Source organism: Bos indicus, chromosome 29 (assembly GCF_029378745.1).
Source record: "Bos indicus isolate NIAB-ARS_2022 breed Sahiwal x Tharparkar chromosome 29, NIAB-ARS_B.indTharparkar_mat_pri_1.0, whole genome shotgun sequence".
Taxonomy (NCBI): Eukaryota; Metazoa; Chordata; class Mammalia; order Artiodactyla; family Bovidae; genus Bos; species Bos indicus.
The window spans coordinates 50,924,642-50,943,121 of record NC_091788.1 but is presented as its reverse complement, the minus strand read 5'-3'; the positions used below and the strand labels follow the sequence as shown (position 1 = coordinate 50,943,121).

At 59.3% G+C, this 18,480-nt stretch overlaps 1 protein-coding gene across 1 annotated transcript in view; it reads left to right on the top strand.

Moving 5' to 3' along the window:
• AP2A2 (adaptor related protein complex 2 subunit alpha 2) overlaps positions 1–17,235 on the top strand; it is a 67,390-nt gene extending 50,155 nt beyond the window's left edge. The window contains exons 8-22 of the mRNA XM_070782783.1: positions 196–346; positions 1,334–1,502; positions 2,511–2,648; positions 3,519–3,701; positions 4,223–4,320; positions 4,683–4,914; positions 5,357–5,530; positions 9,796–9,956; positions 12,407–12,489; positions 13,913–14,004; positions 14,787–14,908; positions 15,581–15,697; positions 15,783–15,852; positions 15,992–16,126; positions 16,842–17,235. Coding sequence (XP_070638884.1) covers positions 196–346; positions 1,334–1,502; positions 2,511–2,648; positions 3,519–3,701; positions 4,223–4,320; positions 4,683–4,914; positions 5,357–5,530; positions 9,796–9,956; positions 12,407–12,489; positions 13,913–14,004; positions 14,787–14,908; positions 15,581–15,697; positions 15,783–15,852; positions 15,992–16,126; positions 16,842–16,919 — 2,003 coding nt within the window. The 3' untranslated portion in view covers positions 16,920–17,235. The remainder of the gene's footprint in view (positions 1–195; positions 347–1,333; positions 1,503–2,510; positions 2,649–3,518; positions 3,702–4,222; positions 4,321–4,682; positions 4,915–5,356; positions 5,531–9,795; positions 9,957–12,406; positions 12,490–13,912; positions 14,005–14,786; positions 14,909–15,580; positions 15,698–15,782; positions 15,853–15,991; positions 16,127–16,841) is intronic.
• Positions 17,236–18,480: the final 1,245 nt, after the last annotated feature.

The following is an 18,480-nucleotide window of genomic DNA, read 5'->3' as shown; positions in this document are numbered from 1 at the left end:
TATAATCTATATTTCAGCAAAAACTTGCGTCTCTTACTTGTGTTAAAATGTTATCTTGGCCGTCAGATCCTCTGACTTAAGCAGCCTCAGGGTTTGAGTTGGGACCTTGGCCTTCTGAGAGGCTGAGGCGAGGGTTACTGGGGCTGGGGCAGGGCGGGCCGCGGGGAGCCGCCAACGGCTGTCTGTTTTGCCCAGAAGACCCTGCAGTGCGTGGCCGCCTGACCGAGTGCCTGGAGGCGATTCTCAACAAAGCCCAGGAGCCGCCCAAGTCCAAGAAGGTGCAGCACTCCAACGCCAAGAACGCCGTGCTCTTCGAGGCCATCAGCCTGGTCACGCACCACGACAGGTGGGCCCCGCTCAGCCTCCCCCCTCCACATGGTCACGCACCACGACAGGTGGGCCGCGCTCAGCCTCCCCCCTCCACATGGTCATGCACCACGACAGGTGGGCCGCGCTCAGCCTCCCCCCTCCACACACAGCTGGGTGCTGACAGGTGGGCCGCGCTCAGCCTCCACGCTCCACACACAGCTGGGTGCTGTGGGCCTCGCGCTCAGCCTGGTCATCCACCACGACAGGTGGGCCGCGCTCAGCCTCCGCCCTCCACACACAGCTGGGTGCCCTGCTCTCGCCTCCCCCGGGGGCTCCCCCTGCTCCTGGGCATCCCACCCAGCCAGCCGCTCCCAGGGCCACCCAGGAACCCGTGTGAGCGTGTGTCCCACGGGCTGCGTGGGTCAAGGCTGTGGCAGGAAGGTGTGTGCGGGCCGCGCTGGGTGGGGTGGGGGTGTCTCCAGGTCCCAGCAGGTGCACCCACCAGAGTGCCATGGTTCCACGGACTGGGCACTGTTAGCCAGCTCCCCTGCTGGGGGGTGCACCAGTCTCGGCTGTGTCGGAAGGGCGCAGACGTCACGAGGACAGAATGAAAAGCGAGCAAAGACCACCCCCCCAAACCCTGGGGTGCGTGGAGCTGGCGCTTGAACACCAGTGACCTCTGTGTACCATCTCCACCTGCGTTTACCTTCTCCACGTCGGGGCTTTCATCCCACTGTTAGGGGATGAAACAGGCAGGTTCTCTGGCTGAGCGTGTCACCTCTGGTCAAGGCATGATGAAAACTGGGGTCCCCTGGCCAGTTTGGTGTGGAGGCTCAGGTTGCTGGCCAGCCTTGGCCCTCTGGAGGCGGGTCCCGTGGATGCACTGAGAAACGCGCTGGGGGTCCTCGTGTGGTACTGACCAAAGTGAGCGTTAGGCCTTGTGTCCTGGGAGGCCGTGGTGGCTGTGACGGCAGCCCTGGCCGAGCGGGGGACCCCTGCCCACCTGTCTCTCCCGTCTGTGCAGCGAGCCGAACCTGCTGGTCCGGGCCTGTAACCAGCTGGGCCAGTTCCTGCAGCACCGGGAGACCAACCTGCGCTACCTGGCCCTGGAGAGCATGTGCACGCTGGCCAGCTCCGAGTTCTCCCACGAGGCCGTGAAGACGCACATCGAGACGGTCATCAACGCCCTGAAGGCAAGCGCACTGTCCCGTGTCTCAGGCTGGGTGGGAGCTACTCGTGGGTTCCGGGGTCCTACATGCTCGGCCCCGGGGCGGTCTGCTCGGGTGCGTGGGTCCCTGGGTGGTTCTGCGCTTTGCCCTGAGAGGCTGTGCCCACGGGCAGCTCCCGGGGGTCTGGCACGTGGGCAGACCTGCAATAAAAGTTGAGGTCGGTTCAAACCAAAAAAAGAAAGACAAGCTGAGGTCAGTGAAACTGTTCTTTTCGTGTAAGGATAAGATATTTTGTCCATGTCTGCAAAAAACTCACTCTTGGCAAAAGAATATTTGCTTTCCCAGGGAATTCAAATTCCAGAGCAGGATCTTCTGCTTCAGGAGGGTTTCCTCAGGGTCAGACACAACTGGTCGTGCACGTTAGGAAACCAGAGGCAGGCGGGGGAGCTCGCGGCTGCCGCCCGGGTCCTACGCTGGAGCTGGGAACAGGTCTCACCCTGTTCCTTGGGGTTTACGTGGACTTACTGGGCATTTTTGGTGTGAGTTTTGAACGTGAGGGCTTCCAAAGGTTGGGAATTTGCTTTCTGGCATTTTGAATTCTGCCTGGGTGGTTGTGGCGTCTCTTGCAGTCGCTGCCTGGATCAGAAAGCCGCCTGTGTGGGCCGTGGCGGCTCTTGGCAGCGCCTCTCCCGCTGTCCAGTGCTGTGGAGCGGCTGCGCCCTCGCTTCTCAGGGTCTGGGGTGGGGCCAGGAGTCGGCACGGTGACGGGCTCCCAGGTGATGCAGAAGGGGCCAGTCTGTGACCACACAGTGGGTGGCCTTTGACCCGCCCCCGCCCCCCCATCCCGGGACAGAGCATGAGCCGGCCTGTCAGAGCAGGAGCCAGGGCAGTGGTTAGTGCGTGGGGTTAGGGCTCCACAGGACACTGGACTTGGATGGTGAGGGGGCGAGCTCCGAGGGGGCACTGGGACGGAGGGAGCCCCCCATGCCCGCCCAGCACCCCTCACGCTGCTGCTCCTGTGCTCACCCCCAGACGGAGCGGGATGTGAGTGTGCGGCAACGGGCCGTGGACCTCCTCTACGCCATGTGCGACCGCAGCAACGCCCAGCAGATCGTGGCTGAGATGCTGAGCTACCTGGAGACAGCGGATTACTCCATCCGAGAAGAGATTGTGAGTCTTGGGGCCTCTGTCATCAGGGCCTCTGTGGTTGCATCTGAGCTGAAGCGCTTCTTCATGGGGTCTGCTACGGGCTGGATGAGAGTGCTGTGCTTTGTTCAGCTTTTTTATCAGCGTTTTCAGTAGAGCTCCAGTTTTTTGGAGTCACTCTGCAGAGGCCCTGATCCTAACTTTGCACCTGCCCTGCAGAGGCTCCGGAGGCAGGGAGCTCAGCACCAAGGGAGCAGGTTGGGGCGTGCAGGCACTCGGGCCAGTGTGGCGGTGAGGGGCCTCCAGTGTCCAGCTTTAGGGGCAGCTCTGGGCTTGGAGGACTTGACGCCGAGGGCATTGACAGGGCAGGTGCTCCAGGATGGCCTCTGGGCTCGTTATGGAGGGTCGATGTGGAGGCCAGAGAAGGCTCACAGCAGGTGGACAGGGCTCTGGGGCGTGGTCGGGAGGTCAGGCCGGGGCAAGGTGGGCGTGAGGGCCGCCCTGCCAGAGGGCCGGGCTCTGGGTGCACTGTCCATGCTGCCCAGGGTGGCTCCGTGCAAGCGGAGGCTGTGCCTGCGTAGGCGAGGGGCCTGCTTCCCACAGCCCGGAGCAGGCACCCCCGGGCAGCAGAGCATAGGGAGCAAGTGAGAAGGACTGGTTGGAGCAGGAGGCCAGCGAGCGCGGTGCGTCCTGGGCAGCTGAGTGCGGAGGGGTGGGCGGGGTCCACTGTGCCTCTTGCAGAATCCATCTCACTGGTTCACTTGTTCTGCTTGGCGTGTCCTTCCGCGTCTGTCCTGGAACCTTAAACTTTCAAGATTCCTTTGAGCAGCTGGGGGCGCTCTGGTGCGGGTTCAGACCCTCCTGAGTCCCTTCCTGGGCGGCTGTGCCCTGCAGGTGCTGAAGGTGGCCATTCTGGCAGAGAAGTACGCCGTGGACTACACGTGGTATGTGGACACCATCCTGAACCTGATCCGCATTGCCGGCGACTACGTGAGTGAAGAGGTGTGGTACCGCGTCATACAGATCGTCATCAACCGGGACGACGTGCAGGGTTACGCCGCCAAGACGGTGTTCGAGGTGTGCCAGCCCTCCCTGCTTCCCTGCCAGCTCTGGGCCCGCGTCCACCTCCACACGTGTCTCAGTGCTGTGTCTCCCTGATTCCCACACGGCTGCCCCGGGTGAGGTGCTCTCGGTCGGCCAGAGGCTGCCTGGGCAAGCTGCCCAGGGCAGGGGGCTCCCACTGGCCTCCATGTGCCCCCGCCCCTGTCCAGGGTCTGAACCATAATTTTTGGGAGCAGCTCTTGTTGAAGGGGTGGGATTGACCGTGGACCTGTCCCCGGGGCTCCCCTGCTGCTGACCCCTCTGCTGAAGTGGCCAGGAGTGGGGGATGGGGTGGGCAGTGTGGTTGGAAGCGGGACAGATGGCTCAGGAGGTTCTGGTGACTGAGGCCATGTGCAGCGCCGGCTCCCTGGGAAGGCCCCTGGGCCGCACTCATGGGTCCTCACGCAGCTCAGCCGCTTTCTCTGGAGGCTGAGCCCATGCCGCCTCTGCCTGTGCGTGAGCTCTGGGCACTGGGTTCAGGGCGTGCTCCTCCACAGGCTCTGCAGGCCCCGGCCTGCCACGAGAACCTGGTCAAAGTTGGTGGCTACATCCTCGGGGAGTTCGGGAACTTGATAGCAGGAGACCCAAGGTCCAGGTGAGTCGCCCGGGGGCCAGAGCCCTGTGTCCAGGTGCTGGTCCTGTGCCCCGAGCTCTCACCTGAGGCCTGATTGAGGCCAGCTGACGTCTTGAAGTCCTGGACAGCCCAGAGTGAGGGCACGTCCGTTCAGGACAACTGTGCAGAATGCGGGGATTCTGGGAGAAAGGAGGTGTGGCTAGTGGCCGACGCTGTTTCGGAGGAGCCTGTACTTGGCCTGGAGCTGGAAACGTGCAGGTCCTGGCGAGGGTGGGGCTCCTCATCGCTCCCTGCTCACCCATCCCCGGGGCTCAGGCAGGGCGGGCGCGGTGCAGCGTGAGACGAGAGGTAACGCTGCCCCGTGTGTCCCCTCCACCCCGCAGCCCCCTGACCCAGTTCCACCTTCTGCACTCCAAGTTCCACCTGTGCAGCGTGCCCACCAGGGCGCTTCTCTTGTCCACCTACATCAAGTTCGTGAACCTCTTCCCGGAGGTGAAGGGCACCATCCAGGACGTGCTGCGCAGTGACAGCCAGCTGAAGAATGCCGACGTGGAGCTGCAGCAGCGTGCGGTCGAGTACCTGCGGCTCAGCACCGTCGCCAGCACCGATATCCTGGTGCGACCCCCCCATCCCCCCCTTCCCATCCCCCCCTGTCATCCCCATCCCCCCCATCATCCCCATCACCCCCTGTCATCCCCATCCCCACATCCCCCCATCCCCGGGCTGCCCTGTCCCCCTGTCCCCCCATCCCCACCCCACCCCCCATCATCCCCCATCCCCCCGTCCCCCCCATTCCCCCTCACTCCTGGGCTGCCTGGTCCCCGCCATCCCCCCGTCCTCCCCCATCCCCCCATCCCCCCTGTCCCCGCCATTCCCCCAATTCCACCCCATCCCTGGGCCACCTGGTCCCTGCCGTCCCCGCCCCGTTCCCCCCTGTCGTCCCTGCCCCGTTCCCCCCGTCCCGCCGTCCCCCCGCCCCCATCCCTGGGCTGCCCTGGGTAGGGGCTGGAGGCCGTGGGGCTTTGTGCCCTGCTGACCTGGGCTCCTTTCCCACCAGGCAACTGTCCTGGAGGAGATGCCCCCCTTTCCAGAGCGCGAGTCCTCCATCCTGGCCAAGCTCAAGAAGAAGAAGGGTCCAAGCACCGTGACCGACCTGGAGGAGGCCAAGCGGGAGAGAAGCGCCGATGTCAACGGGGGCCCCGAGCCCGCCCTGGCCAGCACCAGCGCCGTGGTGGGTCCTCCCGAGGGCCCCGCCTGCACAAGCTTTGGGGCGCCTGGTGCCCGAGGTTCAGGACCCGGGATGGTGTCCTGGGTGGGCTGACCCAGACGCAGTGTCTGTCGTTAGACTGTCAGACGGTCATCTGGGGTCCACGGTCAGTTCCTACGTCTCCTCTTGGCTTTGGATTTGGAAAATGTGGTCATTTTTGGGTGACGGCTGCATGGGGACCTCTCCTGCCAGCCCGGGCTGGTATCCAGGGCCTCCACCTCCTGGGGTCCAGTAGTGAGCGGGTTAGAGCGAGCTCCCTGTTCATACAAGTGCCCTGAGAACGTGCCCTCTGATGTCTGTTGAGGAAGGCGCCGTTTTCAGAGCTGTGTTTCCTCTCTTGTCCCCGTTGGGGGGGCTCCCAGCCACCGCGGGCTTTGTGGCTGCCGCGTCGGGAGGCAGCCTGGAGAGCAGGCCCCACCCTGGATGCTGGTCCGGCGATGTGGCCAGCTGCTCACACTGTCCGGCGGCCCCAGTGAGGATGCGCCCGGGGTAGAGGTGCCGCGTGCTCGTGCATGGGCAGCCTGGGGCCAGGGTGGTTTGTTTATGTATGGCGCCGGGATGCTTGTGTGTGAGCCCTGGCGCTCTACGTGTGGGGGCACTCACCTGACCCCGGGCCCACTGTGAAGCCTGTGCTCACGCCTGGCCCTGGGCTTGGGGCCCGTCACAGTCAGGACCTCCCACCCCAGACCTGGCGCCGGCTCTGCAGAGGTGCCCAGGGTGGTCCTGGGGACGGAGTTCTTGTGTGTCCCCAGGGCTCAGGTGGTCTGATGGGGGCAGGGGAGGTGAGGCAGGAGGGCAGAGAAGGGCCGGGGTCCCTCCTGCGTGGGATTCTCGTCCCAGGGCTTCTGCCTCCAAACTCAGAGGGGAGGCCCCACCTTGAAGTGGCGCTGAGATATCTGGGTTTTATTGGGGAACCTGTTACGCCTTTCACTTCTGTGTAGCATCAGCTGGAATCCCTTTTGCTTAGGGTTGCACGTCCCCCCTGGAGGTGGTTTTGTTTGGGACTGTCCGGGGGGCTCGGCTCCTGTGGCTCCGGGATGCTTGTCTGTGCATCTGTGGAGGTGTCTGCAGGCTGCCTGTCCCCTGGGCTTTGGGCTGGCAGGGGAGCCCAGAGCTGCCCCGCCATGGTCTGCAGCACTTTGAGCAGCTGTAACCTGTGCAGACTGTGCACCAGGCCAGCTCCTTGGGGAGGGTCTCCCGGCGTCCTCAGAAGAGGGCCAGGTCACCGGTGTAGGGAGTGACTCCAGTGTTGCCAGGTGGAGGCCCTGCAAGGGGTCTGGGGAGGGAGCTGGCATCCTGGGGGATCTCCTCAAGGAACCACCTAGCTTTTGTGTGTTCACATTTGACTTAGTGGGACAAAAGGGCTTTTCTACCTTAGAAAGCATTTGAACTGCTCTTCAGGAACCAGCGGTAGACGTCTTGCAGCAGGTGGTGGGGTCAACAGGGGTTCAGGGCCCCCGGGAGCAGCCCCTGAGCTGGTGGGCAGGCTCCCAGCAACCACAGCAACCTGGCTGGTGGGCGGGGATGCCTGTGACTTGTCCCCCAGACTCCCCAGCCGCACCGAAGCTTCTGCTGATCCTTCCCCACCGGTCCTCTGGGCCCTCCCTTCTCCTGGGGATTCCAGCCTGGCCTGTTCTGCATCTGACGCCACCCTGCCCACCAGCCCGCTTCCTACTGTGGCTGGGCCTTCACGAGCTGCCGCCCGTGAGTCCTCAGGCCTCCCAGACCCACGGCCTCTCTGCACACGTGTGTTCTGTGACACTTCCTTGTCTTCGTGTGGAATCCATACGTGAGATCATCTGCCTACACATGTAGTTGTAAGAAGTGCAGTGCAGTGTTCCAGATGTTAAAGGGAGATAAGTAGTAACTTGTGCTGAGGTCGTGGTTTCATCCAGGATGTCACCTAGAGCTGGACATCCTGGGGTGTGAACTCAAGAGGGCTTTAGGAAGCGTTTCTGTGAACAAAGCTAGTGGAGGTCATGAAATTCCAGCTAAGCTGTTTTGAATCCTGAAAGATGATGCTGTTAATGTGCTGTACTCAGTATGCCAGCAAGTTTGGAAAATTCAGCAGTGGCCACAGGACTGGAAAAGATGAGTTTTTATTCCAGTCCCTAAGAAGTTCTATGCCAAAGAATGTTCAAACTGCCTCACAATTGTCATTTCACATGCTAGCAAGATAATGCTCAAAATCCTTCAAGCTTGGTTTCAGCAGAATGTGAACCGAGAACTTTGAGATATAGACACTGGATTTAGAAAAGGCAGAGGAACCAGAGATGAAATTGCCAACATTTGATCATGGAGAAAGCAAGGGAATTCCAGAGAAACATCTGCTGCTGCATCATTGACTACACTACAGCTTTTGTGTGGATCACAACAAACCGGAAAACCTCTTAAGGAGGTGGGACTACCAGACCACCTTCCCTGTCTTCTGAGAAATCTGTATACAGGTCAAGAAGCAATAGTTAGAACTGGACATGGAACAACGAAGTGGTTCCCAATTGGGAAAGGCTGTATATTGTCACCTTGCTAATTTAACTTCTATGCAGAGTACATCATGTGAAATGCTGGGCTGGTTGAATCACAAACTAGAATCAAGATTGCTTGGAGAAATATCAACAACCTCAGATAAGCAGATGATATCACTCTAATGGCACAAAGTGAAGAGGAAGTAAAGAGTGAGCCTCTCGATGAGGGTTAAAGAGGAGAGTGGAAAATGCTGGCTTAAAGCTCAACATTCAAAAACTAGGTGCCATCTCGTCCCATCCTGTGTGTGTGCTGAGTTGCTTCAGTTGTGTCCAACTCTGTGACCCTTTGGACTATTGCCTGTCAAGTTCCTCTGTCGATGGGATTCTCTGGTCCCATCACTTCTTGGCAAGTAGAAGGGGAAAAAGTGGAAGCACTGACAGATTTTATTTTCTTTGGCTCTCAAATCACTGCGGATGGTGACTGCAGCCATGAAATTAAGACACTTGTTCCTTGGAAGAAAAGCTGTGACAAACCTGGACAGTATAGTAAAAAACAGAGACGTTAGCTTGCCAACAAAGTTCTGTACAGTCAAGGTTACAGTTCTTCCAGTAGTCATGTACAGATGTGAGAGTTGGACCATAAAGATAGAAGGCTGAGCTTCGAAGAATTGATGCTTTTGAACTGTGATGCTGGAGAAGACTGTTGAGAATCCCTTGGACTGCAAGGAGATCAAACCAGTCAATCCTAAAGGAAGTCAGTCCTGAATATTCATTGGAAGGACTGATGCTGACATGGAAGCTCTAATACTTTTTGGCCACCTGATGTGAAGAATTCATTCATTTGAAAAGACCCTGATGCTGGGAAAGATTGAAGGCAGGAGGAGAAGGGGATGACAGGATGAGATGGTTGGATGGCATCACTGACTCAATGGACATGAGTCTGAGTAAACTCTGGGAGTTGGTGATGGACAGGGAGGCCTGATATGTTGCAGCCCGTGCGGTCTTACAGAGTCGGTAACTACTGAGTGACTGAACACCTGCGAATGGTCCCCACGTGTAAGTCCTCAGTATAACCTGAGGGCAGACGGGCTGTTGCCTGGGTTGGGTGCGTCCGCGTGCTGGAGAGAGGAGGGGTGGCTCTTAAACATGAGTGCTCCAGAACCAGCGTGGTGCTCACTGCAGGCACGCAGTGACTCCAGGAGGGACTCGGGAGTTGTAAGTGGACGCTGGCCCGCAGGAGGGTCCAAATGAGTTCTCACAGGCCGGGTTCTTGCTTCAACATGATCCTCAGGATCATAAGAACCCTGCGGGCTTCTGGAACTTGTGTGCCCGGGCAGGGGCAGTGCCACCCCTGTGCAGCGGGCAAGGGGACCCGTGAGTGACTGATGAGCTGCACGCTGCGTCTCCTGTGGTCTGAGAGGGGCGTTGGAAGGACTTTGTTCTTTGTCTTCTGCCTCGTGTCAAAACGTAAAAAGCCAAAACAACAAAGCAGTTAAAAAGAAATCTATTCTGCAGAACTTTTATCTACTTTTTCTGTGTAACACAGTAGGACTTAGAGACATTTGAGGGTGCATGCTAATGTGGTTCCTGCTTAGTCATTTCACCTCGTAAGACTCTCTTAGATGCTTGACAGTAACGTGCAGAGCTGTGTTCCTAAAACCAGACGTTGCTTTTTGGCGCTGTGGGTGGTGAGGGCACAGGCACTTGCACTGTGTGAAGTCGTGCCCGGCAGCTTCTGCACTGACCTCTTTCCCTGTTTTCCAGTCCACGCCGTCTCCATCGGCAGACCTCCTGGGTCTGGGGGCTGCACCCCCTGTCCCCGCAGGCCCCCCGCCCTCTTCCGGCGGGCTGCTCGTGGATGTCTTCTCAGACTCGCCCTCCGCGGCTGCGCCCCTGGCTCCCGGCTCCGAGGACAACTTTGCCAGGTAGTCTGCCTCCCGTCCCGAGGGGGCCTCCCTCTCTCCTGAGTGTGTCCCAGCCAGGCGGCAGGCGGCAGCCAGCGTCCATCCCTGCAGCCCCTCACCCTGCTGGGCCTGTGCCCTGGACTCCCTGTCTCCAGTTACTGAGGAAGCTGGGACTCCAGGTGGGCGAGGGAGCGGGCCGCCCCAGGGCTCTTGCTGTAGCTCACCCCATCCTCTGCACTGTGCTCCTGGTCCTCCAGTTATGCCCACGGCTGCCCTCCAGGGGCCCAGCTGGTGTTTAAGAAGCGCTCTTCAGTTGCATAGTCACTGCTTTGTCTCGTGGGATCTGTGCCAACAGACCCCACAGGCCCTTCCTGCGCCGCCTCTGTCCGCTCTCCACTCGTCACCTGTGTGACCGGTGTCCCACATCGGTGTCCCTGCTGTGGGCTGGCGGAGTGCTGCATGGGCTTGCCTTCGCTGGGTTCCCTGAGGCCTCCCTCCCTCCCTGCCTCCAGTGCTTGGTGGGTCCTGTCTCTTCTCGGCTTGCTCTTTGTGCCTCTGTCTCTTGAATCTTACGTTTGGATGAAAGGTGGGCACCCCCCACCAAGAGCAGAGCAGCTGCCCGGCCTCGGTCCTGGGCTGTGGCGGCGGCTGTGGTCTGCAGCGGCGGCTGTGGTCTGCAGCCTCCACCCTCTGCCCGCCCCGCACGCCGCCTGCTTCCTATGTTGCGGGAGTGACTGGGCGGGCAGCTGTGCAGGGCTCCTCCTCGTCTGGCTGTGGCTGAAAACACTTTTTTTTTAGATTGAGATGTAGTTGGTTGGTTTACAGCGTCATGTCAGTGACTCACAGCTTCTGTAGACTCCAGAACACCGGCTGTCTAACCCAAGCGCGGGGCGCGTCCGGATCGCTTCCTGTGCGCCCCTGTCTGCACCTCCCCACCCCCACGCCGGCTTCCCTCCCCCTTTCTTCTCCCCTCTGGTAACCGCTGGTGTCTCCTCTGTCTGTGAGTCTGCTTCTGTTGGTTACATTCGTTTAGTTCTTCGGTTCCACGTGTGAATGGTGACACACAGTCTCTGTCGCTCTGGTTCATTTCTCTTCCCATAATGCCCTCCGGCCCACCCATGTTGTCACACGTGACAGTTTCATTCTTTTCCGTGGCTGAGTAGTACTGTGTCACGTATGTGTGTGCGTGCGTGTGTGTGTACGTGTGTATACACACACACACCCCACGTCGGTATCCACTCACCCACTGACGGACCCTTGGGTGGCTTCCGTATCTTGCTGTTGTGACCTGTGCTGCGCTGACTGTGGGGCACGTGGACGGGCGTTCACCCTGGACTGGGATTGCTGAGCCATGTGGTCGTCCTGGGTGGGGAAGACCCCCTGAAGAAGGGAATGGCAGCCCACTCCACTGTTCTTGCCTGGAGAATCCCATGGACAGAGGAGCCTGGCGGGCTACAGCCCATGGGGTCACAGAGTTGGGCACGACTCTGCGACTGGCCCTTCCCCTTTCACGGCAGCCCTAGCGTTGTTCTCTGAGGACTCGGTGCCGTGCCCGCGTCTGCAGCAGCTCTCACCCGCCAGCAGCGTGCGCGGGCCCTCCCCCGCCGTGTGCTCACTGACACGTGTCTCTGTCCGTGGTGACGGCTGTTCTGACCTGTGTGAGGTGACACCTCATTGTTCTGGTCCCCATCTCCCTGATGGTTAGTGATGTTGACCATCTTTTCACCTGCCTGTGGCCATCTGTATGTCTTCTTTGGAAAAGTGTCGGTTCAGGTCCTCTGCCCTTTTTTTAATTGGGTGGCTTGGTTGCTGTGATTTGAGCTGCATGAGCTGTCTGTATGGTTGGAGCTTAACCCTGCGCTGGTTCTGCCGTTTGCAGATGTTTTCTCCCGTTCAGTGGGTTTTGCTGATGGTTCTCTACTGTGTGAAAGCTTTTAATTAGATCCCATTGTTTTTGCATTTGTTTCTTTTGCCCCAAGCTGATCCAGGGAAATACCTCCTGTGATTTATGTGAAAGAGCGCTCTGCCCATATTCTCTCCTAGGAGTTCAGTGGTCTCAGGTCTCACGTTCAGGTCTTTCACCTGCTTCGAGTTCATTTTGCGTGTGGTGTGAGAAGGTGTTCTGGTTTCGTTGTCTTCCACGGAGCTTTGCCAGCACCAGGGGCCAGGGGAGCAGGGGAGGGCCGGGCGGTGCGGGGGTGTGTGGGGGTACCTGTGTCAGTGGGGAGCTGCGGGCAGGTGAGCAGCACTGTCACGGAAAGCAGGCTGACCCGCCACTGAGGGCCCCGCTCGACTCACCTCCTGTCTGCGGGGGTGCTTGCAGCAGTGCCCATTGGAATGTCGCCTGCTTTTCTCGTTCTGTCCCAGAGAAGGTTTCCAGCCTTCGTGTTCCTTAAACCCCTTTTCAGAACTTACCTTGGTATTTTCACTGGGTGACTTTGAGTGACTCACACGCTGTCCCTTGTCCCCAGGTTTGTCTGTAAAAATAACGGTGTGTTGTTTGAAAACCAGCTGCTTCAGATCGGACTGAAGTCTGAGTTTCGGCAGAATTTAGGTATGCGTTTTACTTCTTTAATGAAAACGTCTCTTTTAAGGGTCTAGTTTCCAGAATATATAAAGGACTCCAAGTCAAAAACAGGGAAAGAACCAGATGAAAAAATGGGCAAAAGTCTTGAATAGACATTTCTTTGAGGAAGACATTCAGGTGTCCAGAAGCGCTAGACAAGGTGCCTGCATCACTAACAACCTGGGGATGTGGTGAGGCCACACTGAGGTGTGTTCACACCCGCAGCGGCTGCCGTGAGCGCGGAGCCAGCGCCGGCGGCCGGGAGGGACCGGAGCCCTGCGTGCTGTTGGTAGGCCTGTCAGCGGGGCAGCTGTTGCGGAAACAGTGGAGGTTTCTTACAAGATTAAAAGTGGGATCACCGTGTACGTGACCTAGCCTTTCCTCTTCTGGGTGTTTACCCAAAAGATGTGACAAGAAAGCAGGGCTGAGCAGACACTTGCACACCCACATTCACAGCAGCATCATGCACAGTCGCCAGAAGGCGGAGACAGCCCCAGTGCCCACCCGATGAGTGCGTGCACCGAATGTGGGGTAAACCCACCACGGGTGTTACTCAGCCTTACAGGGGAAGGAAACCCTGACACAGGCTGCAGCGTGGATGACCCTTGAGGACGTGATGCTCAGAGAAATAATCCAGGCACAGAAGGACAGATGCTGTCTGACTTCCCCCAGAAAAGGTCCCTGGAGGGGTCTCATCCATAGACACAGGAAGTAGACTGGGGGCCGGGGGCTGAGGCCATGTGGGGAGGGGAGTGAGTGTCCAGTGGGGATGGCGTGTCCATTTGGGAAGATGAACAGATTTCTGGGGATGATGGTGGGGAAGGTAACACAGCCAGGGGAATGTTCTAGTGTCCCAAGCTGTGCGACTGGAAATGGTTAGATGGTAAATTGCAGGGTATGTATATTTTACCACACTTGTTAAAAAAGCTGTTTTTGCTCCCCCCATATCCCCCCCAAAATTACACACGCTGACTGTTGGGATAGCCCCCTCCCCGTACCCTCCTGGAGCCTGTCCTGGAAGCGAGTGGGGAGTAAGCAGGGAGGAGGCGGTGTGTCTGCCCCGCAGGGACCCCGACTCTTCTCACTGAAACTCAGAACTTCACGTGGAGCTTAGGCGTTAACTCTGGGCTGCCGTGGGGTCAGCCAGGCGCTTGGTGTTCCTTACACCGTGGGGGAACCATGCACACCTGCATGTGCTCTAGGAGGTGTGAGGTCATGTTCCATCCTGGACTCCACGGGCACAGACGTTCACGGAGGCCTACGTGACATCTTCTGCTCTGATGGCACAGGGCTCCCCACGCTACGGCCGAGGGCTCGGGGTGCAGTCGGGGTGGGGTGGGGGCTCTGCTCTCCCCCTGCAGCTCAGGGGCTGTGATGCGCCCTGTGAACAAGCTGCTCTGCTTCCTTCCAGGTCGGATGTTCATATTTTATGGTAACAAGACTTCCACACAGTTCCTGAATTTTACTCCGACACTTATCTGTTCGGACGACCTCCAGGCCAATATCCTTGGTCCTGTTGCCCCTCGGGCCACAGGCAGAGTGGGTGGGAGGATGGACTGGGAGGACAGACGCTCTCGGGGCTGGTCCTGCAGCTTCAGGGTCTCTGACTGCTCTCAGGCTGTGTGTCCATAACCCTGAGAACTGCCTGCAGGCGCGCTCCAGCCTCTTGTCCCTAGAGGAGTCCCCAGGCAGAGCCAGGGCTGGGGCACCGGGACCCGCTGCAGTCGCAGACAGCCCTGGCGGACAGCAGGGCTGGGCATGAGCGCCTCCCGTCCGTCAGCCTCGCCATGTAGGGGTCTGTCTGGGAGGATGGACTCCCAGATAGTGAGGGGTGGGCAGCCGAACTTGACCGCCAAGGACACCACCTTCTTTGGAGAAACTGTGTGAAGCAGGAACCTCCTCACCTCAGACCAGATCTATTTTTCAGTGAGTTCAGTTGTGTCTGACTCTCTGCGACCCCGTGGAGTGGAGCACACCAGGCTTCCCTGTCCACCACCAACTCCCAGAGGTTGTTCAAACTCACGTCCATTGAGTTGGTGATGCCATCCAACCATCTCATCTTCTGTTGTGCCCTTCTCCTCCTAAGATCTATTTTTAAGATAAACACCTTTCAAACGTAGACTGTTGATGCTCAGTGTTTGTGGCTAGCCGTTAAAGACAGCATGCAGGTTTTGTCTGCAGGCAGGATGAGTGCTCTGTCCTGCTGAGCCCCTCCTGGCGCCCCTATGGCCGCAGGGCTCAGCTGCATTGCCCTCATTCCCTCGGCATCCTTGACTCCCACACATCTGAGCCTGCAGACCAAGCCCGTGGACCCAACTGTGGATGGGGGCGCACAGGTGCAGCAGGCGGTCAACATCGAGTGTGTGTCTGACTTCACGGAGGCGCCGGTCCTCAACATCCAGTTCAGGTGGGTGTCAGGCCAGGACAGTGCGTGGCTGTAGCTGTCAGTGCCGTGGCGGGGGCCTGCTGCCCGGAGGCTGGCTGCGCAAGAGTGCCGGTGAGGGTCCTCCCTGGGTGCGTGCTCTGTGTCACACGCCCCACACACAGACTGCCTGTCTTTGTGGCATGTTTGTGTTGTTGCTGTGCTCGTTCCTGCTGTTTTTCAGTGACCAGTAGAGTGAGTGACCAGGCTACGCTGTTGGGTATTTGTAACGTTAAACTTTGGAAAAGCATGCTCTGAAACATGAGCTACGTAGAGACCTGAAGACAGTGTACCGTGTAATATCTAGGGAAATAGATGTGCAGAATTTTGTTTCATTCTGTAGGCACTCTTCTTTAGTCATTTTATGGAAAAAAGGAACGACCCATGCAATTTAAACTGACTTGGACTGCTGGGGAACGAGAAGAGGTGGCAACTGTCCGTGGTCATTGTGACCAATCTGGCAGCGTTGGCTGAGGGTGTGTTTCCCAGTGTCCTTGGCTCTCGATGACTGTGTGCTGGAGATGGACAGTCTTCCTGGGGCCCCGGGCCGCCCTTCTGTGCCCCAGGGGTCTCACACTCAGGATCTGGTCCTGGCCGAGTCTCGGGTTTTCTGCGCATTTGTGGACTCCTCCCAGGGGACCTCTGTGTTGCTCACAGGTACGGGGGAACCTTTCAGAATGTGTCTGTGAAGCTGCCTATCACACTCAACAAGTTTTTCCAGCCCACGGAAATGGCTTCTCAGGATTTCTTCCAGCGCTGGAAGCAGCTGAGCAAGTGAGTGGCAGCTTGTCCGTAGGTGGGCAGGTGGGCGGGGCCCAGGCTGCAGCCCGCTGACAGGACGGCTGCTCTGTCCCCACAGCCCCCAGCAGGAGGTGCAGAGCATCTTCAAGGCCAAGCACCCGATGGACACAGAGGTCACCAAGGCCAAGGTACCCGTGTGGCGATGGGCGTTCCCAGGTCGGGGCGTGGCCTGGCCCTCTCAGGAGGCTGGTGTGTGCTCCTCTTGGAGGACGCTCCCCTCTGCTGGCGCTGGTGCCATGGGCTCCTGTTTCTCCCCTTTCTTCCCAGATTATCGGCTTTGGCTCTGCGCTCCTGGAGGAAGTCGACCCTAATCCTGCGAACTTTGTGGGCGCCGGCATCATACACACCAGGACCGCCCAGATTGGGTGCCTGCTGCGTCTGGAGCCCAACCTGCAAGCCCAGGTATAGCCCTGTGACGTCACTGAACACGCTTGAGTGGTGTTTACTGCAGTGGAGTTTATGCACAGGGAGATGGGCGGGTCCCGGGCTGGTCGTCTGGTGCGCTGCACAGCAGCGCACACCTGCGTCACCACCACCGCCGCCCACTGGCGCATGAGACACCCCATTGCTCCACGAAGTTCCTGGGCACCTCGTCGGCCCTGGCCTCCCGGGAGGCCACGCTCTGCGGCGTGGGGCCCCCGCTTCGGCAGGCGCTTGTTGCTGCTGTGTCCGTGGGGGCCCTGTGGAACGTGTGTCTCCCTGTGGGGAGGGCACTGTTGGCTCGCCCAGCACGCCTGTCCGTGGACCTGGGGCTGCTGCAAACACCGGGTGTCCTTTGTGTGCATGTGGCTTCATTTCTCATGGGTGCCACCCGGGTGGGCTGGCAGGCTCACGGCGTCCAGGCACCGTCAGCGTTGCTGCCCCGCCGCAGTGCGGTCCTGATGCCCAGCAGCTGTGCTTGAAGGCTCCAGTTGGCCCCCATGTACACGAGTGCTTGTTATGTCAAGCTTTTATTTTAGCGGGAAGTGCCTTTGATGCTTGAGTCTGTCAAACTGGGTGCCTTCAGGGAAGGGCTGAGCAGGGCCTTTGGGGGCTGCTCGTCAGGGCCTGGCCCCAAGGTGGTCCGCTGCCCAGAGCGCCCCTACCCCACCACTGCCTGCTGTGTCCTCTGTTCCAGATGTACCGACTGACACTGCGGACGAGCAGGGAGACTGTCTCTCAGAGGTTGTGTGAATTGCTGTCAGAACAGTTTTAAAGCAGCAAGGGCGGAGCGTCAGGCTCCCGTCTGTGCATCTCTTCTCGTCTCCACCGCTGTCTTTGTTGCTGAGCTGCAGGTCCGTGCCCTGCCCGGCGTCGCAGCCCCCAGCGCCTCCCAGCCCCGCCCCTCGGCCTCGTCCCTCCTGGGGATGGATTCGGAGCCTGTGTGCCCTTGAGGAAGAGGAGGCTCAGCCTGGGCCCAGCCAGCCTGCCGAGTCAGGAAGAAGGGCATGGCTCCCGGGATCAACTCTTACAGAAATCAAAGACAGTTCTGTGGTTAAGTCTGCACATTAAAGGGAAATCAGAAGTTCAAATGGAAGTGGAAAGTGTTTTTTGAAATTCTCTCAGGGTGCCGTGTCTCTTATTGGTAGTTCATCTCTGATGCCCTCAGAGGAGAGGCAGTGTTCTGTCTGCAGGACTAGATCTCGGCTGCTTGGATGGGTGATGGGGAGGCTGCCATGGCTGTGGGTGTATTTGCTAGGGGCCTGGGGGCCTGTGGAGGCTGAGTTCTGCATCTACAAGTTAAGACGGGGTTGTGTTCTCAGTGACTGTCAGGGAAAACTTGTCCTGCCTAGACTGAGTGCGGCGTCCCTCCCCAGCACTGTGTTGTTAAAGGGAGGCTTGTAAGGCCCTCCGACTGAGTCCTGGTGTGCACAGGGGGAGGAGGGTCCCTGGTGGCCCTGGAGGGTGTGTTCCTGGCCTCACGCGTCTGAATTCATTTGGGTCATGGTCACCACAGCGGCCCAGGGCTGGGTCCCGGTTGTGATTGCAGGGTGTGGCATGGCTTCTAGAGAATATTCGGGAAGGTGAGCCGTCTCTTCCCTGTGCAGTGTCCCTAACCTGTTGGGGTCACGACTGCAGGCTGAGGTGCCGTGGACCCTGGCCGGTGGGTGGGAGCAGGGAGGCCTGTGTGCTGGGGGGCGGGCCTGAGGTGGCAACAGCCCCCACGTGCCTGGCTCTCCATGCCTCACCTGCACCCTGAGGTGCCGAGGTGGGGCCTATGTCGTTCTCTGGGTTTCCAGGAGAGACCAGGCTGCTCACCGCCCCGTGGGGGCCGCCACATGGGTCGGGAACGTGGCGGCCCTCTGCCGGGTGCAGGTCCTTGGGGAGGCAACTTCTGGGAGTCGCCATGTGGGTGCTGGGGCCCCACCATACCGCTGATGCCCCACTCAAGGTTCCCACACCTGGCACCCTGCACAGTCCTCCATGTGCAGCCATGGGGCCTGAGGCTATGCGTGAGAGGCAGCTGGTGGCGCCACTTGGCACGGCAGGTGGATGGTGTGGCCGTCCTGCTTTTTGTTCAAGCCCCAGTTTGTGGACTGCCCAGCTCTGGGCTGGTTTCCTGTTAGCCGATGCCCTCCCTCCACCCACCATTCTAGCTGAGTGTCCATCTGCAAAACAAAAGCAGTGCCGGGGTGCTGATGGGAACGTGTGGTCTCTAGAGGGAAGGGTCCCGTGGGGCCATAAGCGCTGATGACACGGGCCGTCATCTGGCCCCAATTCCCGGTCACAGGGCAGGAGCCTCGGTGTGCCCAGATGACGTGCCTTTTGCTCTGCAC